The sequence below is a fragment of the Lepidochelys kempii genome, chromosome 1 (assembly GCF_965140265.1).
Source record: "Lepidochelys kempii isolate rLepKem1 chromosome 1, rLepKem1.hap2, whole genome shotgun sequence".
NCBI lineage: Eukaryota > Metazoa > Chordata > Testudines > Cheloniidae > Lepidochelys > Lepidochelys kempii.
Window position 1 is genome coordinate 155873541 of NC_133256.1, and position 13160 is coordinate 155886700.

Genomic DNA, 13160 nt, shown 5'->3' on the forward strand with positions numbered 1-13160 from the left:
ACTCCAGGCGGTTTTCATGGAGTGATTTATTTTTACAGCAACAGAAACAAATGGAGTGAGCTGTTCGATAAAACAAGACCATGACTTACTTTTCCTTTGGCTCCCTAGCGCAATTAGGAAGTCACTTCCTAGAGAACCCTGTAGGTCTGAGCTTGTGATCACCACTGTCTCTGGTCCCATAGCATGAAGCATATCCATTACCTTCCCATGCACAAAACAACAAGAACTGGTCATTATGTGTTACTGATAAATGGTAGCAGTCACTGAGCACAGCTCCATTAATAATGCTGAAGAACAGTTTTAACTTCATTGCAACCCTCATAAAGATTAAATAATTTCCCCTCAAACAACTAATTTAAAATATTAGCATTAGATTTAGAGATCTACAACATTAAAGCACTTATTACAATATATTAAGTGTCTCTGTGTTATTTTCAGATCCTCTTCCTATACAGTCCAATACCATGAGTTCAACTGTACAGGCCTCCAAAGAGGAGAGTGAAACCATAAGTAATAAGAAATGTCTAATGATGTGGGGTGTGGGGCTCCCCTCACACAAAAAGTTCCGTGATTTAAGATCTTATTAGACGGGGGAGAGTGAATCCACATATACGTGTGTGAGCGCTAGTGTCTTGTAATAGTTAATAGGATTCTGATAACTTCTCCAGCAACTGAGGTATTAACACTGAACTATAAGGATAGAATGGCTTATATAGCCAGCATCCTAAGAGAAAGTGAATAATAATAAATAATAATAATAAATTTAATAAGCCTCAAATAAAGGGAATTTATCTGAGCTTATCATGTAAATGTTTCTCAATCTCCTTCTCCTTTTGGAACCTAGGTACTGTATGTTTCAAAGGCATGTGTGTATCTGCAGAGGACGTGTACATGTCTAACATTATAGGTATATTCCCCCCTCTACCATTTCTCACAAGAAGTCAAATCCCTATTTGTGACTCTACAATTGGCTGGTGTGGAAGTGATTTTGATTTTTACACAAAGAAAGGATGACTTCAGTACTGGATTTAGCATAAAAAGCAGATACAAAAATAAATTCCCCTAGAAGAAATCCTCTCAGCCTAGCTATGACTCATGAACAGCTGAATAATAAGGGCTTACTTCTCCTATTATTATTCTGTATCGCCTTCCTTTCTTGTCTGAGTTATTCAAAGTTATTTCTCAACTGTCAAACTTCCTAACACACACAGAGTTGGTCAAAATCAGTAACTCCACCCACTGTTGCCAGTGCAATGAATCTATGAGGTAATGGCAAGTCCATTTTCATTCCATATTAAATGTTTCACCAAGGTTTCTAATATTCTTGTACTATCTCAATCAAAACTTAAAAAATTGTGAAAAAACCTGAAAAGCCTCTCAAACAGAGACTTGGCTGTAGCCTATGAATAGATGCCCCTGCTCAGGAACCAGTCAATGGCATTACTGATGTTACCAGACCAGTACATACTGTGATCTCTCACTGTGCTCAACAATTCAGACACCATGGAATAGTAATTCTGAGAACTGGTTTATAAATGGTCTTTTAAAAGAGGAAAAGCAAGTGGATGGTATCTGTGGCAGAGCCGTTTCTAATAGAAACCCTCTTCATAATTTTCCATGAGGCATCCGTTGTGCAATGCTTTCATTCAAGGTTATAACATGGTTCACTCCATGGTTTTCTAACAATCGTTAGTACACCGTTGCTAGCTGCATGGGTGTCCCGTTTCCACCCTACTTGGGCAACTCTTTATCTGATTGATGTAGCAGAGTAATAGAACAAAGATTTTTCTGTCTTTGAAGAATAAACGACCTGGCTTAGGGCCAGATCTTCACAACAAAGGAAGTCTCAACTATGCAGACCCAGCACAGTTAAACATTCAGGTTGGTGTTCTAGAGCAGAAGAGAGAATTCTGTTCCTAAGCCATCGCCCAGCCTCCAAATACAAGTGAATACAAGACTGTAGCATGGCCATGCCAAGGCAGGCTTATCTAAGACTCTAGCATGATTTATTCACCTCTACAATAACACCAGACCATGTATAATTGTGTTAGGGGATTATACAGTGCTGCAATTGATCTTGCTATTAGAGCTAGCTAGATAACATTAATTCCATTTTGGAAAAAGTTTCAAGATTTCAAAAAAAAAACAAAAAAACAAAAACAAAAACAACCTGTTTTCATTCTGCCTTTGAGCCTTGGGGGAAAGACATAAGACTCCCGCTCCGTTTTCCAGAATAGCAAATTGCCATGTGGTTAAGGCACTCACTTAGCATGTGGGAGACCCAGGTTCAAGTCCCTACTCTACCTGATTTGAAACAGGGTGCCCTAACCACAAGGTATTTGGGGGTCACTCTCTTCCCTCCCCACCGACCTGATAAACCTTTCCAACTCAATTTTCATGAAAATACACTTTTCACAAAAATGTTTCTTTTGATTAATTGGCATTTTCTAATGAAAAAACAAAACATTTGTCAAAAAATTCCCAACCAGCTCTACTTGCTCTGCACTTGAGGTAAAACCCTGGCCCTGCTCTTGACTTTATTCCCATTGACTTGAGTGGGGCCAGGATTCCAGCCTTGGCCTTTGCTGTGCAGATGAGATCATGTGGAACAGACCCTGTATGCTGCAGGCAGCTGAGGAAAAACATGGCCAGAAGGAAAAGAAAATCCTACAAGAAACTAGTCTTCAAATGGGTAAGGTACATTTATTACCACATTGTCTCCTCCCTGGAGGAGACAAGATTTTTATCAGTAAATAAGGGTTAACATCCAGCAATCACACTGCTTGGTAGAGAATTCATTTGTAAAACAGTTACTCAGTAGCATATTATCACCATTCTTGTGTGGGACTGGAACGTACAAACTGAAAGCTAATGGCTTGTAAGCATGACTAGCAGCATAACCACTCCACTCTACTTAGGCTCTTGATTCCATTGATGAGAATAGCAAAGACACTGTTATAATTAGTGGTGAGTCACATGAGGGGTATTCCCTGGATAGGGCACACCGGGGGATGCAAAACAGGAATAAAAATGGCTGAGATTTTTTGAGCTGCTTTCCACTGGGGAAAAAAAAAAAACAATCAGCAAGCGACATTCAGATGGCTTTGCTGGAGGAAAAACTGCAAAGATCATGGCTGCTGTAGGTTCACTACTATCCTGGGTGTTAGCATGACCATTGGAATACAATTTTCAGATAAAACATTAAAAAAAGGTGAAAAATCAAATCAGGAGAAATAATTCCAGAGTCCTTTACTGAAGGAGTCAATTGTATTCACCAAAAGGAAGTGTGTGTTAGAACACAGAACTGAGCCCCTCAAGTCAACATTACATCAAATCCCTAGTTTTACACTTTACGTTCCAACCCTGCAGACTTCAGCATATGTTCAGCTTGCGTAAGAACGAGAGGATTTAACCCTACAAGGACAAATCCTTACTGTAGAACAGGATGTTTGTGAAACCTGCAGCTTCTGGCATTGTCAGATCATGATGCTAGCTTTCACAGGACAAGGTTCAGGCTCCTCTGTGCCTACTATTTGGAAGTGCCTGAAGACCATAGTTGCAGCCTGGCTGCTAGTCCTCTGCACTTCTGGGGTGAGCACCACAAGTCCCATCCTGCTGACCAGCTCTCTGGATAGTAAGACACCCAGCCCCTCTAAAAGCTAAAGTTAAGAACCTTCCAGCTGCAGCTACCTACAGCAGAATAGGACCCTGAGCCCAACCCTTCCTGCACACACTTTCCTCAGTGCTGTTTCCTGCTGCACCGCAGAGCTTGCTGGTAACTTTTTCCTCTCTAGCAAGCCCTGTGGCAGAGTGAAAGCTGGCTGTGCTAGCCCTGCAGTGTTGCTATCACAGTAGTCTCATCATGGCAGCAGGGGGAGCAGCTAGCACACCACAACAGTCATCTGAATGAAGAGTATGGTTTTCATCCTAATTAGTGCATTTCTCCATGACTGGCAGTGTGATCATTTATAATATATGGGGGCTCCTTCACCCCCCACCCCATCCTTACATCTCAGTGGCATTAAGTCCACAGTGCTCTATTTAATATCATTTTGGTTTTATTTAAGTCTTTTAAAAAGACTTTCCTTCAACAGTCCAACACTAACCATAAGAAGTTTTCTGTGCATGAAGTGTGACCTGAATCACTACAGCTTTGCAGAGACATTACAGAGAAGGTGACACGGGAGGCAATATGCAAGCATTAAGGACACAAATTATAAACTGCAAAATTGCAGGCAAACCTCTGGACACACACACCTACGTACCTCTAAAGCTTCTTTTTCTGTGTGAATCTTTCTGCCAGTGAGCAACCTAGCAGTCAAGAAAGAAGATTAAAAAGCATATATACTATGGACAATCACTGTTTGCTTTGCTCACCAGGATTATCTCTCTGAATATATGGTATCTTGTTTACAAGAGGGCCTGAGCAAACCATTGGCTATATTAAATAGCATGTGGTACAAGACTGTCTTTTAGTGTCTATGAATACAACAGATAGAAATTTCTTATCTTATTGGCAACTGACTAAAATTTAAAAAGCTCTGTACATGAAATCAATGGGTGGTCTAAGTTATGTTGCAGTGAATTGTCTGCATCACAAACATTTCCATCCCCCATGATGAACCAAAGACATGGGACTCCCTCAGTAAAAGAGGAAAGACCATGATGCATCATGGGAGATTTAAACTGATCAGGGAACCCAGCCTAGGGGGGAGAAGGGAATCATGAGGTATTGCTATGGTATTTCCAAAGCCAACTATTTCAGTTTTCAGCCAGACTATTTGTGGGGAAAACAAAACAAAAATAAAAAACTGAAAAAAAGAATTATTTTTTTGCACTGGGAAGGTGGCGGGGGACAAATATTTTCCAGCAAGCTCCAGAAATGACCTTTGGACACAGTCTATTAAAAGTAACTATAAAATTGAGATGTTTAAGAAAATGGGATATTTTTGGGAGTTATTTAAAAAGGTGAAATTCAAATAATATTTTTTTAAACAAGCAATCTTCAAGATTTACTAAGGAGCTCCATTTAAAAACAATTAAAGAAAAAAAAAAACACCAGTAACAAAACCCATAAACACAAACAAAAGCCAATTTACTGAATATAATGGGAGGAACGGAGTTCATTTGTTCCTCTTTTAGCCCCAGATTTACCAAGCGTACTTACTCAGCCTCAAACTGATTAGGAGTTATTATATCTGCAATGGGTACAACTTTGTCCCTGTAGACTGGGAGAAGATCCTTTGGCACATACTGAAAAACAATAGGAAAATGATAATGAACTCTGCCAGTAATTACTGTGGTAGTTACAGTGGTAATTTTCCTTCATTGAAATTTGATTTCCATACATTAACATACATTCTGTAACCTAGTGGACTACTCAGTTTCCAACCTGCAGGAGTACTTAGAGCAATAAATGGAGTCATAACTCCTGGCTTCTCTTCCTAGCTTTGCAACTGACTTGTTTTGTGACTTTGGAAGAGTCCTTTAACCTCTCCGTGTCTCACTTTCTCGCCTCTGTTAAATGAGGAATTGTTCTCCAGCTGGCATGGTTGTAAGAATAACTTCATTAATGTGGGCTGGGAGGGGACACCAAAGATTCCTGGCTCAAAACTACTTCCCCTGCCCCCACAAAAAAAAGTTACAACTGTTACATTTTATTTTGTACAGTGACTATTTATCGTTGAGACGTGTTGTGCACATATACCTTCCACCGTAGCTGTTTGTGCACCCACTACGCTTGGCACGGAGACTTTTAGTCAGCGGTCCTGTTGGGGTAGTGCTCATGCCAGCTCATGTGTCCTTGTGCCGCCAACCAAGGGTATAAAGGGTGAGGGAACTCTAGCCTCCCTTCAGTTCCTTCTCACTGGTAGCTTGGCAACGTTAGCCTCCGAAGGAGCAAGGAAGAAGGGTGAGTCATGGGATATGTATGTGCATATCTCCAATAGTTACTGGACAGAGACGTAACCTTTTTTCCCTCCGAGTGGCTGTGCGCTTCAGGTGATTCCCAAGCACTGCTCCTTCAGGTGGTGGGAGTTTGGCGTCTACTTGAATAATGGACTGTAGAACGGAAGCTATTCAGACGGCATAGTGCTTAGCAAACGTGTCGGCAGATGACCACATTGCTGTTCCACAGAAGTCCACAATTGGGATGTTGGGAGGAAAGCCCGCCAGCCCCTCAGGTTAAGCGGTCAAACAGCATCAGTGCCACGGTCAGCACTGGAATTACTGACGGTATGAGGTTGGCATCAGTCAATGGAGCGGGTGTTGAGTGTGTCAGTTCAGACAGTACTACGGAGCGGCCCGTGAGGGCACTCACTCTTCACTTGGTGCCAGACAGCTAGTGCAAACCTGTACCAGATGAAATGCTGCAGCTGGAGTTCCTGTGTGAGCTCAAGGAGCCCTTCTTCCATCTTGATGCAGTCTTTACTTTCAGAAGGCTGGGAGTTATAGCAGCCTTGTAGTATGGCCTGGGAAAGGAGAATGACTTTTCTCTCTGGGGGTCTACAGGTCCCCCCCCGTAAGAACTGGATGAAGATGGAAGAGCCAAAGCTGTCTGGAGGAGGAATACTCAGCTTTCTCAGTCCCAGAGGGGCCTGGCTCATAGGCTGGGAGCATGTTTATCCTTGAGGTACTTTGTACCTAAACAGACTAGTGTGTTCTCCTAGTCAAGGAGTTGCAGATGCTGCACTTGTCTGATATGCTGTTCATCATGTTGAATGAAGCAGCAAGTATGTCCATCGTTTACATTCATAACAGCTTCCCATGAAGGGCAGTATTTAAAACCTGGGGACATGTAAAGCTAGTACCAGAGTACAACCCCAGGAGCAAGACAAACAGAAGTTATCCCTGCAGGGAGAAAATCAAAGGAAACGCTAAAACTACATATTTATACAAAGCCTAAACAAGTGGTCACCAACCGGTCAATCGCGATCGACTGGTCAATCCTGGAGACTTTCCCAGTCGATCGTGATCTGCAGTGGTGCAGCGGGGCTCCTGTTAAGGCAGACTCCCTGCCTGACCTGGCCCCACACTGCTCCCAGAAGTGGCCAGTACACCCCTGCAGCCCCAGGGAGGGGGGGCAAGGGTCTCCGCACACTGCTCCTGCCTGCGTGCACCACCCTCGCAACTCCCATTGGCTAGGAATGGCGAACTGTGGCCAATGGGAGCTGAGGGGGTGGTGCCCACAGAGAGGGACAGCGTGCAGAGCCATGTGTCCCCCCCGAGGGGAAAGTTCTGGCTAATGGCTGTTGGGAAATCTATGTGAAATGAGTCACCCCAGACTAGTTGCTAGTGGGCAGGTGTTCAAATCACAACTGGCAGTTTTGCTGGCATTGTCAACGGAGAGGCCTTCGCAATGATAGATGGCTAATGCACTTTGAGTGGCATGGAGGAAATTTTTCCCTGACAGTCCGTATGCTAGTTGTTCTGTGGGTTGATAGGGGACCACCGTTCCCAAGGCTATCCATCTAGCACACTTCAGAAACACTAAGTTCATTGAAATAAAGTAAGAGCTCTATAAATGCGACACTGGAATTCAGACTCAAGTTTGAACAAGGTAGCTTTGTTCTGGTATAAGCAGCTTGTCAATCTAAATATGGTTCAAGCAGACAATTACCAACCATAGAGCCTTCTCCATTCCATTTGTCACCCATCACTGGATCACACACTGCAACAGAAAATAAAACCAACCTTAGAAACAGAGGACCCCTGCGTAGTCCCTGTGAGGAGATATACTTTTACCCAATAGTAGGAGACATGGTACAATACTGTCATTTTATAAACTTGTGTCATTTGACCCACTCTTGCAGTACATCGGAGCAGGAGTTTGTGATCCACGAAGGGAAAGGGTGGGAGGAGGATGTCAAAAACAGGTATCAGAGGGTTGTGACCACTCTGCCCTCTCCATATTGTTAAATTTTGGGGGCCGGATGTCCTGGTTAGAGGTGGAGGAGGGAGTGTTGTGAGATGGAAAATGCTGAGAACCCCTGCCTCAGTTCAGAGCAATAAAAATTAGTGAAATCTGGGAAGAAAAGGGGAGGAGCTTATATTTATAGATTGTGTCACACAAAAGCCTTATTTTATTTTAATTAAGAAGGAAAACTCTTCTTCCAGAGCAGATTTTGTAGACACATACCAATCATGATAAAATTAGGATTAAGACAGACATTTATGGTGCAGTCTCAGGATCATCAATCACATTAATAGCCTATTCAGAGTGACCTTAAATTTCAAAATAAGAGTGGCAATAGTCCAGCAACTGGTGATGTGTTCTGGAACAGCAATGCTGTCCACAGTATTAAGAGAGTCACTGTCAAGATACAAATCATGGGACAAATCCCAAGGTTCTTATTCAATGTTCAGTCAGTCCTTGCTCAGGCAAATTTCTATTGGTGACAAAGGGAACATCTCAGAGAAACAACCTCGGCATTTGGCACCACATAAAGTTCTTAACCTCTCTTACCAGCACCAGTGTCACTCATTAATCTGAAAGAATTCTACAAATTAAGTTTATTTCCTGCTATTTTGCTGCCCACTTTTTATATTTCTTTCAGATGGTCAATGAACTACCATTAAGTGGATACATAATTGGTTAAACAACAGCAAATGATGAGTAACTAATAACTATTGATGGAATAATGTCAAATTGGAAGGAGGTCTCAAGTGGGGTTCCACAAGGATCTGTTCTGGGTCCACTGTTATTTAACATTGTTAATTATCTGGATGTAGGTATAGAAAGCATACTGATCAAATTTGCAGATGACACAAAGCTAGGGAGGGGTTGCAAACATTGTGGAGGATAGAGCTAAAATTCAATGGGGTCTTGATAAATTGGAGAAGTGGGTTATAGACAACAAAATGAAATTCAACAAAGACAAATGTGAAGTGCTACACTTAGGGAGGAAAAAACAAAAGCACAAATACAGAATGGGGAATAACTGGCTTGGCAGCAGCACTGCTGAGAAGGATCTGGGAGCTGTGGTGGATCACAACCTCAACATGAGTCAGAAATGCAAATGCAATTTTTGGTTCCTTTAATAGAGGCATAGCATGCAAGTCCCAGAAGGTGATAGTATTGCTCTTCTTGGCTCTGGTTAGGCCTCAGCTGGAGTCCGGTGACCCAAATTGGGTATAGAAAGGATGTGGAGAAACTGGAAAGGATCCAGAGGTGAATGACAAAGATGATCAAAGGGATGGAATGCAAGCCATGTGAGCAAAGGCTAAAGGAACTGGGTATGTTTAGTTTGGAAAAGAGGAGAATTGGGGGGGGGGGGGGGGGGAGGACACATGATAGTGGTCTTCAAATACTTGAAAGGCTGCCATAAAAAAGATGGAGAAAAGTTATTCTCGCCCTCTCTTATGGAGGGCAGGACAAGAGACAATGGGTTCAAATTACAGCATAGCAGATGTAGATTAAATCTCATGAAAAACTTCCTAACTGTAAGAACAGCAGGACAATGTAACAGACTGCCTAGGGAGGTCTTTGGAGGTTTTCAAAAGAAGGCTGGATAGCCATCTGTCTTGAATGGTTTAGACACAAGAAATGCTGCATCTTGGCAGTTAGGCTAGATGACCCTTGCGGTCCCTTTTAACCCTATAATTCTATAAAACTGAACTGGGTGGTTTCAGTTTCTGTTTATAGTCTATTTTCTGATTTCATGCTCTAGTACAAAGCTCTTGGGAGCTTCATAACATATCAGAGAAATATTTTCAATGAAGGTTTAAACAAAAAAAACCACCATCGCTCATGAAAAATATTTCTCTTCATATAGGTTTCATACGTTTTTTTTAAAAAACATAAAAAAGCCAGTTTGCTTTTAAAAAAAAGTAAAGCATATATCCTGGGCCTAAATTTAAGTTGTGGTGTCTAACAAAAGAGATTCAAATCACATTAGCCAGAGCCATGTTTAAACATTGTTCTTTGCTGTATAGTGCTGGCTTTAGGCCAGCTTACACAATAATTTTTACCATGTCAATACAGTGTTAGAATGACAGTCTTCCCAACCGTGTTATAACATGTTGCCTTGAAATGGTAGAAGCTGCTATGTAGACTGCTCCAAATCCTGGTATATACAGTACTAATCAGGTTACAAAATGGTTTTATAAAGCCATGGTACTGCCTGGCCCTCTTCTAGGCTATATAAACCAGTTCACAAAAACCACTGTAACACAATTAGACATTTATGCGGAGATTTGATACTATATAGGCATGTTGTTTCCATCATGAACTATTTAAACATGGTTTAATTGGAACTCCAGGATAGATAGTCTTTTAATGTCAGCAGAATTATTATGTATTTCGTGGTGTTCATAGAAGGTTGTTGATTTTAAAACTGTACCGCTGATGCTTTTATTTATTTCAACAGGAACTGTCTGCTACTTATAATACATTTGTAATGCCTACAAATCATGACTGAATGAGGCACTTATTTATGGGCTACTCTACACAAAACATCAAAGTGAATCTGAGTATTTTTCACCTAGAAGTTGTTGACATCACTGCTATGCTTTAGAATGGGGCGAACAGGAACCCCCTTCTTCTCTGCAATTTGGCACCCGGTGGACACCTGAGATTGGCCAACATAGGGTGGTTACAATTCTTCAGCTCTGCAGGCCAAAGTCAGTGACTGAAATCTAAGTGCTGCTGGCTCAAATGAGATGTACGCCAAAACCAATAAGAATTCTGTTAGCTAGAGGAACAGTTTAATAAATCCAGGATCTGAGTCATCTATTTCAACTGATAATTCCTTGTGAATCATTTGGGGAGTGTTCTGACCATGCAACTCTACAGAATCTGAAGACCATTGGGTCAGGCCATCATTTGCAGTCCCTATTCATGGAAAGCTCCCACTGACTTGACTGTGCAACTTAAATAGGAGTTCTGCCTGATTAGGGTCTGTAGGGTTTGAACATGGCCATTCAAAGTACCTACAGTGATCAAGGAACTGGATAACTCAGGGGACTAGTAATGGGAAATGCAGGTTTTCATCCCTTTATTGCTGGTTTGAGCCTGGCCAGCTATGGGCAGCAGAACATTACTGTCATCTGCCAGCCCTCATGAGTAATCTCAGAGACAGGTCCAGTACTAAATGGTCCTGGAGTCTGAACTGGCCTTTCAGAAATAAAAAGGCCAGGGTGCCACCTCCAGGATGTGACTGACACACCTTCACAGGACAACGTGGAGAAGTCTGTATCTGAGGATCAAGCGAAGACATCAGTTTCCAGTATTATCAGTATGTCTCATGCCCTCATTGCTAAGCAACAAACAGCAGCAACTAGATAGGATTTCACAGGACTTTGCTAGATAGAGAGGATCACTCCTTAAGGCATATCTTTCTTTGGCCGGCATGATGCAAGAAAAGCAGCAGAAGGCACAAAAGTAGAAAGAAAAAAAATAAATCACTTTAGCAACACTAAACTGACATTCCAATGGAGTCTCAGCAAGATCAAAACAGGGCATTGTTGTGAAATTCAGAATAATGTCAGAGGACTGACTTCACCTGAAGGGATTTCAACATGTGCACAGAAAATAATGAGACTGAAAAACTTAAAAGCCATCAAGTCCTTACCGTACACTAGATCAGAGTTCTGTTGCTTCAACTCCTGAACGATATCAACCACCATTGCAAGGAATGATGCATCCCTCGTGTAACCTTTAGGCAGAAAAATAATTTTTAAGTTAATTTCAGAGAGCAACATTTTGTTTACATCAGACACATCTCTATGCAGAAAGGAATGCTGGTCATTTCCTCCCATTCCTGGAAAAAGAAGTGTTTAGAACAGAAGACTTCTTAATATTTTATTTAGGGATAAGCGGATACAGAACAAAGGCAAGATCAACACTTGCTAACTCACCCAATTAAACCTCTAAAAGAAAATAAGTCTTAGTAAATGAGTCTTTCATAGGAATTGCCCAATACGTGGTCTAAATGCTCGGAAATAAAAAAAAAAATTAAAAAAAGAAAACACTCCCCTTTTGTTCAAAACACCAGTTTGAAAGTTCATAGTATAAACAGCATTGTTCAGGATGCAGCAAATGAGAAAGGGAAATATAAAGTTTTAAATTTCATTAGCATTTCTGAGACTTGTGCTGGAGGCAGCCTTCTTGTTGAAAACCAGTGTTATCTGTGAGGCTGCCAACGTCCTAACCTAACAGAAGAAAACGTAAACCTGGGTATGTCTACACGGCAATGACAGGGTAGGATTGCAGATTGTGTACACATACCCAAGCTTTAATCCAACTAGTTTGGGGATGATGGGAGCAGTGAAGTCTAGGCAGTGCTGGCTGTACAGGCCGACCTGGAACCTTGAGTAATTACTTGCATGGATGGCTCACAATGACATGCAAATAATTATTCAGCTATGACATGCTGCCATAGCTTCACTGCTCCAGTACGCAAGCTAGTTTGTGTGTGTTTACACAAGATGCAATCATACCTCGTGACTGCAGTATAGACGTCACATGCACCCTGTCTCTAGCCTGTTTGGATAAAGGTTTAACCATAGAACTCATTTTTAATATATTGTACCTTAAGTTTTCTTCAGATGTTTAATACTAAAGCAAGTTGGAAGCTGATTTCATTTCATCCCACTGGGCTCTCATACTACTAGCATCACAAGTGATAGTGCTCTGTAGCAAAATGGTCTCCCCCAGCTTTTGGCTCAGAAATGCCAACAGTAACTAAATACTTAAGCACGTTTCAGAGTTTTCATTAATTCCTAGAAATGCTTCTTTCTTAGAAGCAGAGAAAAATGAGTGCAGTTTCCACATCCATGAAATCCGGTTTACTTCAGCAAGGAGGCACTGGTGTCAGATGGGAGAAGTGGATTTATAATGAGCAGCCATCATAAGCTGATCTCTGTAGATTATGCTAACAACTATTCACCTTCTCAGAGAGAGTGTGTTAGTAAATTATTGACACAAATATCTCAAGCATTCCACAGAACTTGGGCTAATTTTTCCCCTAAGGTATGTCTTGTCAAAGTAAGGTAACTGTGAAAAGATCTGGGAGCAACCTTTCACAGAAGCAAATGTAACACAATTTAGGTTCACACAGCAAACATAACACTAGTTCTTCTCCAGGTAAGCCAGCAAAACGAGGGATCCAAGTGACAGTCAGATCCATCTGCCCCCAAATTGACTTCATTTCACTCTTTGG

The 13160-nt window shown here is 41.6% G+C and overlaps 1 protein-coding gene across 1 annotated transcript in view; it reads right to left on the reverse strand.

The window, feature by feature from the left end:
* Positions 1-13160, reverse strand: part of PDXK (pyridoxal kinase) — an 86093-nt gene that overhangs the window by 13388 nt on the left and 59545 nt on the right. The window contains exons 4-8 of the mRNA XM_073359264.1: positions 11571-11654; positions 7623-7669; positions 5168-5253; positions 4266-4311; positions 90-201 (exon numbers count right to left, since the gene is read on the reverse strand). Of these exons, the coding sequence (XP_073215365.1) occupies positions 90-201; positions 4266-4311; positions 5168-5253; positions 7623-7669; positions 11571-11654 (375 nt within the window). The remainder of the gene's footprint in view (positions 1-89; positions 202-4265; positions 4312-5167; positions 5254-7622; positions 7670-11570; positions 11655-13160) is intronic.